At 40.7% G+C, this 21,576-nt stretch overlaps 1 protein-coding gene across 1 annotated transcript; it reads left to right on the top strand.

Moving 5' to 3' along the window:
- The first annotated feature begins 162 nt into the window (after nucleotides 1-162).
- On the top strand, nucleotides 163-17,619 carry LOC133471964 (DDB1- and CUL4-associated factor 1-like). The gene is given in 26 exon segments (XM_061762193.1): nucleotides 163-299; nucleotides 778-895; nucleotides 972-997; nucleotides 1,000-1,047; nucleotides 1,126-1,199; nucleotides 1,282-1,395; nucleotides 2,416-2,553; nucleotides 2,718-3,311; nucleotides 3,503-3,604; nucleotides 3,686-3,844; nucleotides 5,631-5,810; nucleotides 5,980-6,189; nucleotides 6,947-7,116; nucleotides 7,205-7,329; nucleotides 7,847-8,082; nucleotides 9,051-10,120; nucleotides 10,204-10,402; nucleotides 10,488-10,570; nucleotides 12,879-12,963; nucleotides 13,066-13,299; nucleotides 14,232-14,325; nucleotides 14,545-14,649; nucleotides 14,776-14,849; nucleotides 14,930-15,025; nucleotides 15,585-15,837; nucleotides 16,514-17,619. Coding segments are annotated over 25 exon segments (4,638 nt in total). The 5' UTR covers nucleotides 163-299; nucleotides 778-782; the 3' UTR covers nucleotides 16,570-17,619.
- Nucleotides 17,620-21,576: the final 3,957 nt, after the last annotated feature.

The following is a 21,576-nucleotide window of genomic DNA, read 5'->3' as shown; positions in this document are numbered from 1 at the left end:
GTAAACCATCAACAAAAAAGCCACATTAAACATATAAACATTGAGCTGTGAAATTCGACCGATACCGCCGTCATTTGTTTTGGAGCAGTCGGGTCAGGATCCGGATCACCATATTTTTAAGTCTTGGAGAAATCTGGCAAAACTGAAGAACTGAGCAGAGCAGCGAGGTAAAGTTAGCACGTTAGCCAGCTAACTAAGCAGGTTAACCTGCGAAGCCGCTAGCTCATGGCGAATGCAAGCAACTGGCTTTCGTGTACCGACCGGTCGCCTTGGTTCGGAAGTTGGTTTATTATAACACGGTACGATGTACACGTCAAAATTAAACTCCGCACTGGGTTTTAAAGTGAGCACGTTTATAACGTCACGAGTAGTCCGATTCCAGTTAGCGTTGTTTAGCTAGAGCGCACTCAAAGCACGCAGCTTATTTACATCATTTAAATGCGAGGAAATGCAAAACGTTTTGCTTCAATCAGAATAACTGCTTTCGTGTGCTTGGTTGCTGTTGTCTTGCTTTTGAACGGTCCTATATTTTTTTGACAGTTTTAGTCCCTGGAGATTGCTGCACCTGCAAAACAGCCAATCTGTCTCGTGTATTACTAAATATAACATTACTATGTTCCGGTTGATTGAGTTTAAGTACTGCTTCCCTGTAATGTAAAAGTTTGGCTCCGTGTGCTTTGATTGTAAGTCACAACTTAATGGCTCATATGACACGGTGGGTGAGGTTACAGAGCGTGGTTTGGAATGGGATGTGAATTTTACTTTGGGTCTTCATAGGAGTTATGGCGTCGGCATCTGCCACTGTGGACTCTAAGGCAGAGCTGACTGCTCTATTGGAACAATGGGAAAGGGAACAACAAGGCAGCACTCAGGAGCTAGTTAACATCCTCACCAAGTAAGTGGTTCTGATTTATCACATTAGACATTCCCTTCCCTCTGATTTTGGGGGGTAATCATGTCCAAACTTTCAGAATCTCTGAGCTTGTCGAGAAGGAGACTGAGAGTACCACAAAGCGGACCCAGACCCTTTTGATGACCGTCATCCTGGTATGATAAAGAAAAGCAGATATTGTGGGCGGTTTAGTACATTTACTCATGTTCTTGTCTTTTTTTTTTTGCCACCAGGCAGAGCTGATCCACAATGTGTCTTAGGGCATTTGCTCAAGATCCTGTTTAAGAATGATGACTTCATGAACACAGTAAGGCTGGTTAGAATAGGTATATTTGACATACAAGAAACGTGAACGTGAAGTGCTTCATAATGTTTTATCTCCCACATAGTTGGTGAATAGTTATGTGATGGCCAGCAGAGAATTTTCCCTCAACGCAGAAGCTTGTCGCTTGCTTCAGAACATCATGCCTGGCCTGGAGACAGCAGTGGTCTTTCAGGAGAAGGTACGTTATTGCCGCCGTTGACTGTGTCATAACAATATTTTGATTCATTTCTGGTCTTATTCAACCATAATATTCAACATTCAAACTATTTACGTTACTTTACATTATAATGTACATTGTTTCGTACGTTTCCAAGAATAACAACAATAAGGGGAAGCAATAGTCCCATTTTAACTTTTGACTCTCATTCAATTACTCCTGCCAGTCATTAGACAACTAAAATTGGTGCTGTACAGGGAGATGCACTTGAATACTACAATTGTATTTTACAGTTTGAGGGGGGTCTTGAAGAAGTTTGTCACACCATGGCGTAGGTCTGTGTGATATAGCGATATATATCGAGAGATGATATAAAACTATCTATCTATATATATTCTGTTGTTTATATCATTAGATTTACCTTGCTGCTACTGAGGGAATCCTTGAATTACTTTTCCTCCACCAAGTAATATTTTTGCAGGATAAATCTTTGGCATACTTGAAAGTTACTTGAAACACTGTGTTGTATTTATTGTAATTCTTTGCCTTTTACTGCATTCCTTAAAACTTTTTTGAATGGTATTTATTTGGGCACTGGATATTTGTTTTATTTTATTAATCTTTTATTCATAAAATGTTGTGGTCTATATAAAATATGTATTTTATAAATTAATGAATAAAATATCATAGGAGATTGCCATTAATTTATTGTAATTTTACTGAAAAATGTTATCGGATGTATGTCATCAGGATATAAAATGTTGTCCATATCGCACAGCTCTATCAAAGGGTCAATACTCTGCACCAATCAGCTGGTTTCTCACAAATAAATTTGTTTGTCGAGTCAGAGTCCAGCCTTCCAGCAGGTTCCACTTCCAGACTGTTTTTCTTCATTTAGTGTTTCATTCTCTGCCCGATCTCATTAAAATAATAAAAAGATGACTTAAGATAGACGTGATCTGAGACACATGAGATGGTGTGTGTGCATAAATGCACTGATTTTATTGTCATTTTCTAATTTCCTTGTTTGGTTCTCTTCAGGAGGGAATAGTTGAAAGGTTGTTCAAGTGGGCTCAGGAGGCCGAGCAGCCCCTCAGAATCTATGCCACAGGCCTGTTGGCAGGCGCCATGGAGAACCAGGACATTGCAGCCAACTACAGAGAAGAGAACTCTGTTTTGGTCAGTAGGGGGTGCTATTGGCCCTGCCGCACCTCCTTAGGAATTAGTTACAGTACACAGTGATAGACAATGTGTTCTGTACATATTAAAATGAGGATTCTTCTTAAGTCATCAAATATCCCATCCCTGTCAATCAGCATGTTTGAAATTCTCTCCATTAACAGGTGCCATTGATGCTGCATCGTTTACGTGAGCTTCAAGATAAAGACGCAGAGACAAAAAGAGAAATCAAACGTCCTAGTCCCAGAAAAACTCTGAGTGGACCTTTGCTACCTTTGGATGAGGAGACGGTTGATGGAGGCTTTGAGAAACCCTTCTCACTCGGCCAAAATGGGGCTGAAACGGAAACATCGGAACCAGAGGAGGATGGTGAAATGAACCTTTCCGCCTTGGAGCCTGCAAATGAGCTCCCGTTTCATCCCAGCGCTCCTCACAAGACCAACAACTGTGCCACTTCGGCTGTTAAAACCATGATGAAGCCCATGTCGGCCTCAGGGTCACTCCTGCACCTAGGTGCCTCTGATGGTAGTAGTTACCTAAAAAGAAAAGTAGAGAAGGAGAGTAGCAGGTCCGCAAAGCACAAGTTGAATTTCTCCCTGCCAGAACCGGAGAGGAGTTTAAGCGAGCTTTCCAACAGTAGCTGGTCTGAGATGAGTCCATGGGTGATTGGCAACAACTACCGCTTATATCCTCTGACCCCTGAGATTGAACAGAGACTCATTCTGCAGTATCTCACTCCTCTGGGAGAATATCAGGAGGTTGGTTTGTTTTTTCAGCACTGACAATTCCTTAATTAAGGTCACATGACACTTTGAAATTTTTTGAAATCTCACCTTTTGAATGTTTTGATGTAATGAAAGCAATATATTATTTTAAGGACTCAGCTAAATATTATGAGATTGTGGGAATTTTTTTAATTTTTCGTTTTTAATTTTTGTCCTATCTTCAGCTGTTGGCAGTGTTCATGCAAATGGGAGCCCGTGAGCTGCTCATGCATTATATGGATCTAAAACAGACCAACGATGTGCAGCTCACATTTGAGGCTCTCAAGGTGAAGTCCTACAGTCAATGTGATCCACCCCAAAAACACCATGGAGACTTTATTTTTTTTCCTTTTATTTGTCTCTCACAGTACTTAGCATCTCTGCTGCTTCACAAGAAGTTCGCTGCAGAGTTTGTGGCACACGGAGGAGTTCAGAAGTTGCTGGAAATCCCGAGGCCCTCTATGGCTGCTACTGGAGTGTCCCTGTGCCTCTATTATCTTGCCTATAACCAGGATGCCATGGAAAGGGTAAAAAAAAAAAAAGATTATGTTCATACACAAAAAAAAACAATGTAGATATTTTTGCAGTCTAGCATTACATTTTACATTCGTGTGTGTACAGTGACTATAAAAAGTGTACACACTCCTGTTCGAATGCCAGGGGAAATCATTTCAAAACTTTTTTTCCCCCTAACAAAATTACCATGGGAAAATATCATGATGATACCAGGGTTTAACCTTTTGACCATAATTCCAAAAGGTATGTTTGGCACGAAAAGAAGACTGCTCATCACCAAAAGAACACTGTCTTGACATTGAAGCATGAGTTGCAACTGGGGCCTTAGACAACGTGGAAAGAATTTTGAAAAGTTTGAAGTAGCAGGGAGTGTTTGCACAAAACCTAGACTTCTGCTGGAAAGCAAAAGAAATGTCAGGAAAAGCCTACTAGAACATCTGAACCTCACTTGGGGCAATCAGAGGCACTTAAAATGGTGGCAGGTGTGTGGTGACTCCCATTTATCACAAGTTTGAATGTGATTGGTCAATTCCAAAGACAGCTGAATTCTAGATATGACACACACTTGCACCCTTGTGCAACCACATTGTTTTAGTTCAGAAAACCTGACATTTGAACAGGGGTGTGTCGAATTTTTATATCATGCGTGCATGTACACACAATTACTATACGTACGTACATACTAGAGGCTGACATTTTTTGGGAATCCTACCGGGTCCCGTGGGATTCCTGCTGGATGGGAGTAAACTTGACTTCCCTCGTAGTGATTGGGCAGGAGCGGGAGCAAAAGTCATCCAATGCAGGAGGGAGTATGAATTGTGATAACAGTCACCGGGAATTGATGGGAGTGGGAACCATGAGACGGGAGTGGAAACTGATGAGAGTGGAAAAACATGATGCAGTTATATTTTAACTTCAATCAAATCGATATCTGGATGTTTCCCCTGAGCATCGAGCTAAATGTTGATTGGTGGGAATTTTTTTAAATATGCGATTGGGAGGGAGCGGAGCGATCTTTGTGGGAGTGAGAGGGAGTTGGATTTTCTTTTTTAAACAGTCACTCAGGCTTTGGGAGGGTGTGGGATCAACGTCTGTGGGAGTGGGAGTCAACTTCCACTATGGTGTCAGCCTCTAATACATACATACATGCATGCGTACAAATCTCTCAACTGTCAGTCATTTCACTATTGGTCTTGAAATGGCGCCATTTTAACAGTGACCATCCATTCATTTATCTGTACTAAAGTAAGGCACAAATCAAATGAGTTGATTTAGAAGATTGGCTCGCATAGAACACGCTGCAACAAATTGTCAGCAAAAGCCGTCATGTTTTCAACCTCAGCATTTTTATGGAGAGAAAAAACTGATTTTTTAAAATTGTTTTTATGATTATTTTATTTATTTAATATATATATTTTTTTTTATACCAAACCTCAAATTTGGTAAAGAACCTATTTTAAAAAATTTACAGTCATTCAACCATTTGTTTTGAGAAGAGTCAAGTCCAAACATGTCCCAAAAATGTCCAGACTTAGGATTTCCCCCAGCTTTTGAAATTCACAAACCAAATATTTATAAATTAACTATTCAATTTGTTGTTTAGGATTGTTAATTGAATAATTTCTGAGCTATGTTGTTGTTTCCATTTTGACTCACTTATTTAAATGAGTTGTTATGTCACATCTATATCTAGAATCCAAGAGTCTCATGCTATTGGAAATATCCTTTGAAAACCTGTATTTTGTTGAAACCAGTAGAATCCTATTGGTATTCATTGGTGTGACTTCTCCTTCCAAGGTATGTATGCTGCCCCACTCTGTCCTGTCAGATGTGGTTGGCTACACACTGTGGCTGCTGGAATGCTCGCATGCATCCGGCTGCTGCCACGCCACCATGTTCTTCTCCATTTCCTTCTCTTTCCGCGCTGTGCTGGAGCTCTTTGACAAGCAGGACGGGCTGCGACGCCTCGTCAATCTGGTAGGGCACACCAGCAGCTCGCCTCACGGGAGCTCCACTTTAGCCATGTAAATGTAACCATCTGTGTTGCTGACTGAAAATCTCCGTTACAGACTGCAATGCTGACTTTTCTGTGACGCTACATAGCACATGTTGATTGCATACTGATGTATCATATTACATCTTCCAGATTAGCACATTGGAGATCTTGAACCCTGACGACCAGGGAGCGCTGCTGAGTGACGACGAGATTTTCTCCAGCAGGCAGACAGCCAAGCACACTTGCATGGCGCTGCGCAGGTACTTTGAGGCTCATCTGGCCATCAAGGTGGAGCAGGTGAAGCAGTCCCTGCAGCGCACAGAGGGAGGGGCTCCTATTCACTCACAGCCCTACTACAAGGTATTTGTTGATGAATGAAAGGTGTGATTAGATGAATTAAAGACAGGGCTGGGTGATTAATTAAAATGTAATCGTGATTTCGATTTTGGCTTTTCACAATCATAAAAATGTAATTGAAGAACAATTATTAGTTTGCCGAACGGCTACGTGTGTTTGTGCAAGTTCCTTTGTTTTAAAAGCACCCTGAATGCACCGTTGCTTGCTTGCTTGCATTTGAATTATGAAAATCGTTTTAGGTTTGTTCTGGACAATCGCCGAAAAAGCCTATTGACTGGCTAGCAAAAATTAGCATTAGACATTCTGACAGAGATTTACCATTCAAATAATGAATATTCACACACAAACGTAGTCGGAACATATAGACGGGCAATATCAAAATACTCACAGGCATATATTACTAATCTGGGAAAAACTAGTTATCTTAATAAAGTTCAATCGCGACTTTCTTCTGCTTTTTTATCTTAATGTAAATGTCTATTTCCATGCATGCACCACACTGCCCCTAAGAGTCCAAGGTGCACACAGTAGCAAAAGCTTTTATTTTTATTTATTGCTAACGTTTTAATATTATTTTATTTATTGCTAATTTAGTTTCTGGTTCATTTAAGTTATATTTAAAGGTGAGTTCTGATAGTTCAATAAAAATCGTGATTTCAATATCAATCAAAATAATCGTGGTTGTTAGTTTTTCCGTAATCGCCCGGCCCTAATTGAAGACTTTTTGTAGTGCTCATTTGGCTTCTTTCCTTGGTCACAGGCGGTCAGTTACAGCCGCGAACAGGTAGTTGAAATGATGGAGTTTCTCATAGAGCATGGCCCTCTTCGTTTATATTGGGAACCAGCAGAGGTCTTCCACAAACTCTCTTGTATCCAACTTCTACTGCAACTCATTTCTATCGCGTGCGACTGGAGGACCTATTATGGCAGGTGTGTAGGATGTGGTATTAAATGTCTATTATGGTATGATTGTGGTTTGTGTGTGTTTTGTCAGCTACGTTTGTTTATTTTCATGCAGGAGTGACACTGTGCGCTATGCCCTTGACATCCTCAGTATCCTCACGGTCGTACCAAAGACTCAGATGCTGTTATCTGAGACTGTTGCTGTTGTCGATGAGGGCGGGTCTACTATTTCTAGTGCTGGTATGTATGCAGAGTCATGATATTTTAGCTAATAACCAAAAACAAAATTATTTGTGGTCAGTTTTCAAATGAATATTGTAATAGTTGTTAACAACTCTGGCTCCATTTATTCTGTTGCACAGCATTTATGTGTAGTGGTATTTCTTGAATAGAGAAATAATTTCTTGAGTTTTTTGAGCCAGTTTGACCTTGTTCCAGTTTCCTAGGACACAAATGTACAGGGATTGATGTTGTCTATGGGTGCTATGTGTGCTGTTCATGCAAGACCAAGCAATCCTTCAGGGTATGTGGGCCTGTGAGTCTCCAATCAGGAACACAGGGCAGTTATGTGTCTGAATAAATGGCGAACCTTGAGGTTGGAACAACAAAAAAGGAATAAATAAAGTGATGAATATGATAATACAGTATAGCAAATAATATAATTCCCATTGCAGCCTCAATATTAGGAGTTCCTGTTGTTCTAACCTGTCATATTGTTTGTATCCCTTTGTGAGACTGAATTTATTTTTCCTTGCAGGAATGAACATTGTCCTGGCAGTGGCAGAGGGAGAAGTGTTTGTGAACGATGCTGAGATCCAGAAGTCTGCCCTGCAGGTTGTCATTAACTGTGTCTGCGCTCCCGACAAACGCATGTCCAGCATTGGCAAGTTCATTGCGGGCACGCCCCGTCGTCGCCTTCCTCAGATGACCAAAGCCAGCGAGAATGTGCTCACCAAGATGTGGAATGTGGTGCAGTCCAACAATGGCATTAAGGTAGTGTATGTTCCAGATTAGATTTATTCATTTTTTTAACTTAAGTGAACTGGCAAAATGTGACACAAACCTTAGCTAAAGGGTAAGTTGCAACGATTTTTTGATTGACAACTAATCAAGTATCAAATTAATTGATAAGGACTTTTGTTAGCTGATTAATCGTTGAGGCCTTGTTTAACTTTTCTGTTTAAATCCTCTGAATTTCAGCCTCTCAACAGTAAATATTAATAATTGTATTTATAACAATAAAACAGTAACTATTGATACTTATATTTATTATCATAAAGCAGACTACCTTTGTGCTTTATCAAAATAAGACTTTGTAAACATTTTTTACTTTGGAAAAACACAACATTTTACCTAATTTCTGACATGTTATGGACCCAACCAGTAACTGATGCATGGAAATTCAAAAAAGCTTTTTTTTTTTTTTTTTTTTTTTAAATCTGATTAATCAATTAATCGACAAGAGATAATCAATTATTAAAATAATTGTTGGTTGCAACCCTACCAATTTGCACCAGTGGACAAATGGATGCAGACCAGTATTAAATGCAATGGATGGACCTCACCCACAACTACTTCCGTCTAAACTAGAAAATGGTTCTACCATAAATTGCCTTTACAAAGTTTTGTCTATATTTTCTTACTCAAGTTTGAGATATCAAGCAATTTTAAGCACACAAAACTGTTGAATGCTCAGCTCATAAAAGATTTGCTGCACAAACTACTACAAATGCAAACATTCATGTTTTGCCTGACAATTGTTTAAGGGGTATTAATGCATCATTCCTGGAGGCACAGAGAAGCATTGGCAGCCATTTCCCCAAATTTCTATAACCAATTTTGACAACAAAACCCCTTTTGATTAGACCCAACTCAATGCAACCACCAAAGTCTGCTTTTGTACCCCCTTTTTAAAAATTATTATTATTATTATTATATATATTTTTTAAACTATCCTCTAGGTACTGCTGTCCCTGCTGACAGTGAAGATGCCCATTACAGATGCAGATCAGATCCGAGCTCTGGCCTGTAAGGCTCTGGTTGGTCTGTCTCGGTCCACTTCTGTCAGGCAGATTATCAGCAAGTTGCCTTTGTTCAGCAGCGGACATATCCAGCAACTCATGAAGGAGCCTGTGCTCCAGGACAAACGCAGCGAGCATGTCAAGTTCTGCAAGTTTGCGGCTGAGCTCATGGAAAGAATATCCGGCAAACCCTTACTGATCGGTACTGATGTATCCCTGGCGTGGCTGCAGAGAGCAAGTGTGGTCGCTCAGTCGAGGATCACCTTTCCCGAGAAAGAGCTGCTGCTACTTATTAGGAACCACCTTGTAGCCAAAGGCCTTCACGACACGGCCACCGCCCTCACCAAGGAGGCAGATCTCCCGATGGTGTGTGTATCTCATTCATCACTCTCTGCTTCTCCTTTCGTCGCTGTCACTCCCCCTACCGCCACGATCACCACCTTGCCTCGCACCCCACGGCTGGCCAACGGTGTCGGGTCAAGACTTGGCAATCTCCCCTCACATTCATCCACTCCATCACCCGGCCATTTACAAGCGCGCCCCTCGATGTCTCAACCCGCTGTGCCCTTGACGACTGCTTTCCCCCCGACATCTGTGCCTCACTGCAACAACGGCTCGCCTCTGATCGGACGAATCGTTTTCTCCCGTGAACGGCACACGTGGTGCAGTGCGATGAGCTGCAAGAAACCTCGAGTGCTGAGGCAGAAGTCAGACCACGGCGCCTTTAGCCAGACACCAGCGATGAAGAAGCAGTTTGACAGGCACATGCCCTCCCCTCCTGCATTAGACAGTATCATCACAGAGTATCTGCGGGAACAGCACGCACGCTGTAAAAACCCAGTGGCAACCTGCCCACCTTTCTCTCTCTTCACCCCTCATCAGTGCCCTGAATCCAAACAGAGACGCCAAGCACCTATTAACTTCACGTCCCGACACACGCGGAGGGTCATATATCCTAAATATGGTGGAGTCGACGGAGGTTGCTTTGACAGACACCTCATCTTCAGCAGGTTGGCATCCAAACCCTCTGTGCACTTTATTTTGGTATGCATGTTTTGGATCATTTCTTTACACTGTTCTTTGCTTTTGCCAGGTTCCGTCCAATCTCTGTATTCAGGAAAGCTGAGGAAGATGAGAGTGGATTCATGTGTTGTGCCTTCTCAGCTCGCGAGCGGTTCCTAATGCTTGGGACCTGCACTGGCCAACTGAAACTCTACAATGTGTTCACAGGCCAGGAGGAGGCCAGCTATAGCTGTCACAATTCAGCCATCACTCACCTGGAGCCCTCTCGGGTTGGCAAATGAGACTCTTACTGTGTACAACCATATTTGTTGCTTCAAGTTTAGCTGTCCTAAATATCTCATTTTGTGTTTTTAGGATGGCTCCCTGATTTTAACATCAGCCTCCTGGAATTACCCAACGTCTGCGCTGTGGGGGATGAAGTCTGTGTTTATCATGAAGTAAGTCATCTATCTCAAAAGCTCATTGGATGAAATGGTTGTTGTCTTTTCATTTCAAAAAGCTTAGTTTGGATTTAATCTCACAGAGAAGTTTAATTGTTCTTGGCCATTTTTCGTCTTTGTTTTTCCTCATAATAAATATTCCTACTTACACTGCTCTGATGTCAGCCCAATGTTGCTGACAGCCCCATTGGTACTTATTTGCATAGCACTGTATCTGGGGTATTGCTATTAGGGGTATCCCAAGCTGATCTTTGAGATTGGAAATTGGCCGGATGTCAGCAACAAAATTAGTATCTGATCACATCGGACTGGATCTAAAATCTCCGGTTTTAACACTCGTATTCACGCAGTCCATTCCCTGCTCGCTCCAGCATTTTCATCCAGCAGCGTCCTGATGGCATGCAGCGCCCGCGTGATCACAACGACAGGTTGCTAAGGTGCTACCATAGTAGGAAGCAGTAAGAGTGAATGTTTATTGTCGTTTATTGGCACTCCAATTGAAGTTCACCGTAAAACTAAACAAGAAGAATTACATTACATACAATTAAATGTTTAAATACATCAGACTTTGATTATTAATTTTTGTTCACAAAAATTGCTTGCTCAAAGTTTACACAACATGAATGAAAAACATCATTGACGAGCTAATGAAGATTAGCATCGTCCACGCGGCACTTATAAATAAATAATAAATATAAATAAATAATGAATATTGGTACACAAACACTTTCTAAACACACACAAACAGGCAATATAACAATACTCTCAGGCATATTCTTAAAATCTATGAAAACGAGTTTTCCATCCATCCATCCATTTTCTGAGCCGCTTCTCCTCACTAGGGTCGCGGGCGTGCTGGAGCCTATCCCAGCTGTCATCGGGCAGGAGGCGGGGTACACCCTGAACTGGTTGCCAGCCAATCGCAGGGCACATAGGAACAAACAACCATTCGCACTCACAGTCATGCCTACGGTCAATTTAGAGTCTCCAATTCATGCATGTTTTTGGGATGTGGGAGGAAACCGGAGTGCCCGGAGAAAACCCACGCAGGCACGGGGAGAACATGCAAACTCCACACAGGCGGGGCCGGGGATTGAACCCGGGTCCTCAGAACTGTGAGGCTGACGCTCTAACCAGTCGGCCACCGTGCCGCCGAAAACGAGTTTTATTGCCGATATTCGATCGTGACTTCTACTTTCTTTGTTACTGGATGTGTATCTCGCATGCACCACACCCCACCGAGGTCAAGACGTGCACAGCAGTTTATGTAACCAATTGGTTAATAATAAACGGGTCAGTTTTTTCTCATACTTACTGTTGCTGATGATTGTTCTCTGAGTAATATAAATTGATTAAGCCTTTTCATTCCATATTATAAAATAAAGTATGTATGATTATTGCTGAAATCTGATTGAACCCATATCGGTATCGGCCATAACTCAATGCTGCAATATCGGATTGGAAGTGAAAAAGTTTTGTTATTGTCACAATAATACTAAAAGATATGTAAACAAACAAAAAAAAAAAAACGGACACTCTCAGAAACATTGCAGAGGATTTTAATTTGAATGCAAGAAATATAAAATCGGCATTCTTGTAAACATTTTCATATTTGAACTTGTCTAAGGCAACAACCAATTTTCACACATGCATCACCCTCATGAAATGTATGGCATGTGAAATGCACAAAGCAAAGCACACTACATGCTATTAACTATAAAAAATATTTGAAATGGTAATGCTTAGCATTTGAAATTTGATCACGGTTTATCGGTAAACCGTAAATCGTTTCGTCCCTAGTTGAAGTCAGTATGTTAGTAGAATATCCTGTTTCAAATCAAAATAAACAATTGTATTGACATAATTTACTCTGTCATCTGTTGCTCGTTTGCTCTAAAACAAGATTTAAAGTGTGCTTTTAAAATAACAAAATAAAATAAAAATAAGTTTAGTGAAATGATCTTAAAATGTACGCTACCTACAGTACAAACCAAACATTTGCGCTTTTTTCATCTCTCTGCTTCCACCTTGTTGGTATTTTCTGCCCATTGTTACAGCAGCTTCATGCTGTCAAAACAAGGCTCGTTCAAAAGATGTGCTGTTTAATTATGCACGCCAGCAGCCCGAGGCTTGCAGGCTTCACTTCACTGCACACCGAGTATTTGACTTCACTCATCCATATAGTGCAACCTTGGCAACTCTCTGCTGATTGATCCTGAGCTCAGCAACAAGCTGTGACAAGCTTTATATTCCTTTATTCTCCCACTGATATATTTGAAATATGTTGCACCCCTCTTGTCTGCAGGCATTCTTTTCTGGGTGACCATTATGTGGAGTTCAGCAAACTGTCACAAGATCGCGTCATTGGGACTAAGGAGCAACTAGCACATGTATGTATATTAGTCTTTAAACCTGACAACATGGAATATTTAATGCAGAGAAAATCCTGACCTTCACGAATGACAGCTCCCGTAAAGCTCTGCTCTTTTTAGATTTATGACATTCAGACGGGCCAGGTGACACTGACTCTAAATAACCCAGACCTGGCTAATAACTACAAGAGGAACTGTGCCACTTTCAACCCCACGGATGACCTGGTACTGAACGATGGCGTCCTGTGGGATGTGCGCTCAGCTCAGGCCATCCACAAGTTTGACAAGTTCAACATGAACATCAGTGGTGTGTTCCACCCCAACGGCCTGGAGGTCATCATTAACACGGAAATTGTATCCTTGAAACTTAAGTACTCTGAGCCTTCATTTAACAAATTATTTTAGCATATCTTATGAAGCACTTGGATTTGTTGGATAAATAGATGGCTGTGGTTATAGTGAGGGCTGGGCGATGAATCGACATTTAATCGTGATTTTGGTTTCTCACGATCATAAAAACATGTTTGAAGAAAAAGGATTAATGTGCCACACGGCCCAGGGTGTATGCAAGTTCCTGTGTTGTAAAAGCACCCTAAATTCACCTGTTGCTTGCAGTAGCAAGCGTGTAACGTATGTTATTCCCAGATGAATGTTTACTGGAAAACTAACAATACAACAAAACAATTACACTCAATGTATATTTAAATACAACACATACTCTGTCATAGCTTTCTTCCCGAAAATTGACAGTTTAATGCTGACACACAATGTAAAAGCCTATTGAAGGGCTAACAATAATTATCGTTAGAAGATATCATGGGTGTGATTGACCTTCAAATAAATATTCACACACAAGTGCTTTAGGAACACATGAAGACGGGTAATATAACCATTACTCACAGGAATATATTCTTCCCAATGTGTGAAAAACTAGTTACTTTCTTCTTGTGCTCTTATCTAAATGTGTATCTTCATGCATGCACCACACTGCAAGAACAATCAGTATTTATTTTTATTTGTTTTTTTATATTATTTTAATATTATTTTACTTGTTGCCATTTTATTTTCTGGTTCTTTTAAGTTAAAGTTGAGTTTTGGTAGTTGAATCAATACTATGTTTTAAAATCAATTAATAATCGTGTTAATTAAGCCTGATTTCAATAATCAAAATAATTGTAATTTTAGTTTAGTTTTTTGTATTTTTTTCCCCTCCATAATCGGCCGGTCGTAGTTAAAGATAGTTTCTGGTCAAACACAATGTACTCTTCCTTAAACTGAGTTCTTAGTGGGATCTGCGAACCTTCCACCTCCTTCACACGGTTCCTGCTCTGGACCAGTGCAGGACAGTCTTCAACAACAACGGCACGGTCATTTACGGAGGTGAATAAACACCTAGTGTTGGGATGTGGGGTTGGTCTCTCTCTGCAATCAGTTGTGAGAAAAACAGCCTTTCGAGATGAGATGTGCTTGTACTCGGGTTTAGATACCATAACTTCAGAAGGCTTAAAGTTGGATTGGGTTATTGTTGCTGGATGTGCTGTGATGGTGCCTGGAGTTACTTTTTAACCAGCTCACTCTGACCCCCTTGTGTGTCTGCAGCAATTTTGCAGGCTGATGATGAAGACGACATGATGGAGATGCAGATGAAAAGTCCATTTGGTTCATCGTTCCGCACTTTCAATGCCACAGACTACAAACCCATTGGTATGGCAGTTGACTGTCCTCATGCCTCAACCTTGAATACTATATGCTGTATTAGTATAGTTCAGTCACATTTAAATGTACATGATCTTTGCTTACTTAACTGACATGTTTCTGTGATCGTTTCAGTCACCATTGATGTCAAGAAGAATATTTTTGATCTGTGCACAGACTCGAAAGACTGCTACCTTGCAGTGATTGAGGTAAGTTGTGTGTGTACTTTTGTTTTCATGTTTAATAGTTTAGGATTTCTTGATAAACAGTTCATGCTTTTATTCCATAGAACCAAGACTCCATTAACACAGACACTGTCTGCCGCCTTTATGAAGTTGGTCGACAAAGACTGGCGGAGGAAGAAGAGGAGGATGAGGAGGATCAGGTATGTATTGTATTAATATTTTCATTCCTGATTATTTCTTATAATGATGCCATCAATTGATTAATGGCCTAAGATGCCGCAAGATGATGCCAAAGCCCTTGTTAATAGGACCGTACAGTGGTATCATGATTTACGAGTGCCCCAACGTGAGTTTGTGGAGTTGCAAGATGGTTTTTGATTTAATTTTTTGCACTGTGTTGTGATACAGAATCTGAGCTAAGACCATCCTTCAGATATGCCGCTGTTCAAGTGAAGTGGGGGGGAAAAAAACTCGCCAATGCACTTTCAGCCATTTATTGAACAGGAAACTAATGGAGCAGCCACTGACACAAAATGTATAAATTTAAAATGATAGTGTTTTGGGATTATAGTTTGTGGTATAATTACTAGTGAAACTATTAATATAGGCACTTATATATATATTTTTGGTCACATATTTTCTCACTATTCGTTAGGACTTTGTCCTTATCCCCTTTGAATAGCAGGTATTTAAGGCAAATACGCAGAGCTTATGGTGATAAGTATATTAACATCATATTTGTTGTCATTTGTGCCCCAGGAGGATGACGATCAGGAGGAGGAGGACGATGACGACGACTCTGATGACGACGTCGATACAGATCCTCTTATTGCTGAACTTGAGAACGAGAACGGTGGAGATGACGACGATGATGGAAATGACGAATTCTCTCCCTCTGATGAGGAGGTGGCTCGCCTTCTCGAGGAGGACCTAGAAGGAGGGGACGACGAAGATGACGACGACAACGATGATGACTCAGACAATGATGACGCGGAACTGGATGGGGAGAATGGTAGGTGCTACTTTAACCTTAAGTCTTTAATGTTGCTACCCCCTACTGCAAATTGTCACATAATGTGTACCCATGGCAGGATTTTTGACCAACTTTTATAACTAGGAGCATCTCCCTTTAATACTTCCCAAAAGCCAAAAGCTGGTTACATTATCCTTCCAAACTCTTTCGCAAAGGTCTTAGAGCTGTGAGTGATGCAATAAATAAAACGATGAGCTGACTAAGCCGTTTAAGAAGGAAATGAATCTGCGTGCTCTTTCTTACCTTTGTGGCTGACACAGTTCAGTGTACCCAAGAATTACAGTGATCCATTTTTAACAAAACAGGTTTACTGAAATGTACTTAACCCAACTATTTTTGCTTATTGTCTATTGCCCCTTGCCTACTACATTATTTTAATGTTTGTCCTTATGGTGGTAAATGGAGAGTTTTCTTTTTAGGTGGTTCCTGGTGTAAAAAGTTCGAGAACCACTGGTGTAGTAAATACAGGGAAATGTATTTCAGTGGAGTTTAAAAAAACTTTGGGTGTCTTATCCATACTGTAGAAAATGGCACAGAAACCCAGAGAAATCTGCTGATGCTGCTTTTGTTTTTGTCATTTTGGCAGTTTTACTCACACCCACTGACAGATGCCTTAGTAAGTAGCTGTTTCTTTTCCCATTTCGCCCTCAAACAGACAGCTCTGACAACTCTGACCTTGAGGATGACATAATTCTGTCCCTGAATGCGTGAAGGACGTTTGGCAGCTGGGACTGAGTAAATGGACCACAAGTCAGGACCTTGGCATCGTCGACGTGAGCTGCAGAGGAAGAGGCAAGAACAAGAAAGTGGGGGATCAGCAGATGCAGTGGGAGTTAATTAGAGCTCTGCCCATTTGAACGTGTTAGCGTCTGTGTACAAATGGATGGCATGATTGGACCAAGGAGGAATCTCATAGATAAATAAATAGTTTTATAGGAAGGCTTGATGTGGCAGGACATGGCTGGTGTGTGGGTGCTTTGAAAAGTTGCATATTTTATTCATAAACCTTTTAATAAGTATCTCCGTTTGATATAAAGCCCCACATACGCAGCAATTTGGTGAGAGATTATTAGGGAAAAGGTGCTACATTTTAGGGGTGCAGTCTTGTTTCTAAGAATGTAACGCATCCATAAGCGTAGACTTAACCATAGACTGGAATAGTCATCAAAGGTGTAATTAGGTTTTGGATTTAGGCTGCAAAATTGATGCAACGACATCAGAAGCAATGCTATTCTTGCACTTGTTTTAGGTTGGATCAATTGAATCGACTCGGTGCTCCTGACTTGTTGACCCAAACTAATAGAATGCTCAACATGACAAAACTGCCAATGCCTCCTGCGCGATCCCCACACACACACTCAAACTTTGACAGCTGTCCTACATGCTGCACCCACTAAGGTTTTGCCTCCAGTAAATGAATGCCAACCTTTAGTGCTTTTGATAACAAAAATTGACCTTGCCAAGTCTTGGACAAAAAAAAAAAACGTATATAAAAATTGGGGGTGAAAATAAGTTGATATAAAAATTTATTTTGATTCAGTTCGTTTCTCGGCCTATTCAAACATTGAGGGGTAAAAATCTCTGGCTCAATTTTATATAGCCGTGAAGAGGTTGTTGTTTTTTGTAAACGATTACGCCTTGCATCTTCGTTTTATTGGCTTTCTTTTTCACAGGAAGTTATGTTGATGTTTCTGTGACATTTAATGTACAGCTTGTATGTACCTAAAGTATTTTTCCTATAAATAAAACTCCAGAATTAGATTTGCGTGCCACTTTATTGATGAATGTTTTCCATCTCTGTGTCTGGGGGCATTAACAAGGTTCTCCATCACATGCGCAGACATGAAAACAAGCGTGCACTCTATAATGAAAGGAATCTGAGCAAGCAAGGAGGCCCTGCACAAATGGACACAATGAATATAGTATAACTTGACCCTTGTTTTTTTACTTACTATGTCAATTTTATCGGGCCTCTTTGAGATGCTAGTGTTGCTGTAAAACTGACTGACGCTCCTAATAATTTGCCCCTTCTGATAACCTCATAAATCAGGATGTGTATATTGGTGGTGGTATTACGCGTATATTGCACCAAATGACCATCTTATGTACACACTCCTTTGAGTGTATGTGCTTCCGATTTCCCATGATATGACATAACTCCGCTCTATTTACTGCTAAATTGTGAAGGGATTTATTTCCTTTGGACTCCATACAGTTATTAATAGAACACATTAAAATAGTCATCAGAACCATTAGAAGAGATCAAATACTTTATATAAATTGTGGGATTGCCCACAGAGGCACATGTATACCCGTGTGACATCTTATTTTTTATTTTGACATATACAGTGAATTAAAAAAGTCTGCACACCCCTGTTCAAATGCCAGTTGTTTTGTGACTAAAAACTCAAACCAAAATAAATCATTTCAAAACTGTTTTCCACAATTAATGTGACCTAATGTGACCCTGTACAACTCAATTGAAAAAAATAATAATAATTAAACCAGGGAAGTAAAAACAAAACTGAGATTTGGTTGCACAAGTGTGCGCACCCTCAACTGGGGGTATGGCTGTGTTCTTAATTAACCAATCACATTCAAACTTGTTAAATGGGAGTCAGCAGTACATACCTGCCACCATTTAAAGTACCTCCGATTAATTAGGCTTTTCCTGGCGTTTCTTTCTAGCAGAAGCCTTTGTGCTTACCCTGATATTTGGAACTGTTCATAATCATAAACAACACGTGTTTTGCAAGATTTTGAAACTAAGGTTGAATCTTTGGCCATAATTCCCGAAGGTATGTTTGGGGCTAACGCAACACTGCTTATCAACTAAAAGAATACTGTACCTACGGTAAAGCATTTCTTTGGCAGCTTTTGGGCTGTTTTTCTTCAGCTGGAACTGGCACCTTAGTCAAGGTGGAGGGAAATAGGAACAATTCGAAATAGCAGTCTAGTGTTAGCACAAAACCTGCTTTTGTTAGAAAGGAAAAAATAATACATTTAAAAGGAAACTTCTACTAGAACTACTGAACTTTATTTGTGGTTAATTAGAGGCATTTTAAATGGTGGCATGTGTGCTTATATTTAAAATTAGTTTGAATGTCAAGGATTCTTTTTTTCAATTTGGTTGTCCAGGTTAAAGGTCAGATCAGTAGTGGAAACAAGTTTTTAAATTATTTGTTTTGGTGTTAATTTTTTACATCACAAAAACCTGGTATTTGAACAGTGGTGTATAGACTTTCTCACATCCACTGTATATAGTTGTGTATTTTTAATTTGTATTTTTTTTAACAAGAAAGCGAGATTCTGCAGTAGTATTGCGCTGCTGAGCTTAAAGACAGTTTGCGGCCAGGTGATAGATGAGCTCCTCTTATTAGCTCCTCTGTTTTCACTGAGGGTGTCAAAACAGAGCAGAACTCACTGCAACAGGCTGTTTGCAGAGCACCTCATTGTCAGTGCTACTGCACCCAGGCCAGCGTCACAGCTCTGTACACACAATTCTGAGAAACGTTATTTGGTAACTTCCCCCCTCCAAAAAAAGGGGGAAAAAATTCCACTAGGAAACAAGCTTCATTATTCCATACCCTGCAAAAAATATTTCTAAGTGCAAAAGACATCATGCAGAGATCTAAAGAAATTCAAGAACAAATGAGAAAGTAATTGATGTCTACCATTGTGGAAAAGGTTATAAAGCAATTTCTAAAGCTTTGGTACTACAGCGAACCACAGTGAGAGCCATTGTCCACAAACGGCGAAAACATAAAACAGTGGTGAAACTGCCCAGGAGTGGCCGGCCGACCAACATTACTCCAAGAGTGGAGCGATGACTGATCCAAGAGGTCTCAAAAGACCGCCCCCCCCCCCCACACACACACACACACACAAAAGACATCCAAAGAACTGCAGGCCTCACTTGCCTCAGTTAAGGTCAGTGTTCATGACTCCACCATAAGAAAGAGACTGGGCAAAAATGGCCTGCATGGCAGAGTTCCAAGACAAAAACTACTGCTGAGCAAAAAGAACATTAAGGCTTGTCTCAGTTTTGCTTGAAGACTTCTTGACGATCCCAAAGACTTTTGAGAAAATACTCTGTGGTTTGACGAGACAAAAGTTGAACTTTTTTCAAGGTGTCACATTACACCGCATTTCAGAAAAAGAACATCATGCCAATAGTAAAATTTGGTGGTGGTAGTGTGATGGTCTGGGGCTATTTAGCTGGTTCAATACCTGCAAGGCTTGCTGTGATAAATGGAACCACAAATTCTTCTGTTTACCCCAAAAATAAATAAATTTCCAGCCATCTGTTTGTGACCTCAAACTGAAACGAACTTGTGTTCTACAGCAGGACAATAGTCCAAAACACACCAGCAAGTCCATCTCTGAATGGCTGAAGAAAAACAAAATGAAGACTTTGGTGTGGCCTAAGTCAAAGTCCTGACTCATTGCAAGTTATCGCAAATGCTCGATTGCAGTTGTTGCTGCTAAGGGTGGCCCAACAAGCTATTAGGTTTAGGGGGGAATCACTTTTTCACACAGGGCCATGTATATTTGGATTTTTTTGCTAATTATTATATATATTAATGTGTGCACAATGCTGTGGATGTGCTTTGCTTGTTCAAGTTGGCTGTAACAAGTTTTGCCCTGTCCAACCAACCAGAGGACAGAAAATTGCTGATGTCCTCGAGGGCTAGTCCCATTTCTAATATAGCTTAAGTTACATTGGTCAGCACTACCGATTCTGAAGGCCCTGGGCAGATTAGGCTGACTTGGCAACACATTTTAGTGACCACTCGCCACTCGCTTGTATCAGAAATTTTAAGAAAGAAAAATTGAAACCTTGTTTTATTACAATAAAAGACAAAGAAATTTGTGGATCATGACTTTTTCTATAACCTGTCCCTGAGTGGTATCCATTCTATAACAGCTATCCCAAATCAGAATCCATCCATCCATTTTCTGAGCCGCTTCTCCTCACTAGGGTTGCGGGCGTGCTGGAGCCTATCCCAGCTGTCATCGGGCAGGAGGCGGGGTACACCCTGAACTGGTTGCCAGCCAATCGCAGGGCACATCGAAACAAACAACCATTCACACTCACAGTCATGCCTACGGGCAATTTAGAGTCTCCAATTAATGCATGTTTTTGGGATGTGGGAGGAAACCGGAGTGCCCGGAGAAAACCCACGCAGGCACGGGGAGAACATGCAAACTCCACACAGGCGGGGCCGGGGATTGAACCCGGGTCCTCAGAACTGTGAGGCTGACGCTCTAACCAGTCGGCCACCGTGCCGCCCCAAATCATAATAAAGCTCGAAATTATTTTGATAAAATGTTACAGATAAACATGGACCCTTTAAGTAATTAAAAATAAAGAACAGAAATAACCCCTTTCTCATCTGAATCTGACGCAATGTTGCATAATAGGGACATTGCCTGGAACAAAGATGTCAGACAGAGTGGTGATTGGCAATATTTTCATCATCTCTGAAATACCGTAAGTGCCTCGTTGAACTCCGTAAAGCTAAATCATCTTGCTATGTTATGTCTTTATCAGACTGCTGTGGTAATCCATCAAACTTCTGGAGGAGAATCAAAAATCTCTCAAATAGCCTGTGCAGATCTCCCAAGACTTTCTCAGTTCCTAATAAAAATGAACTATGAGACATTCTTAACAAACACTTTGTTACCGCAACTTGTATCTTTCAGAACCCAGACCAG

The sequence above is a fragment of the Phyllopteryx taeniolatus genome, chromosome 1 (assembly GCF_024500385.1).
Source record: "Phyllopteryx taeniolatus isolate TA_2022b chromosome 1, UOR_Ptae_1.2, whole genome shotgun sequence".
Classification (NCBI taxonomy): Eukaryota; Metazoa; Chordata; class Actinopteri; order Syngnathiformes; family Syngnathidae; genus Phyllopteryx; species Phyllopteryx taeniolatus.
The sequence above is the reverse complement of the archived record's forward strand: the minus strand, read 5'-3'. Positions and strand labels throughout refer to the sequence as shown.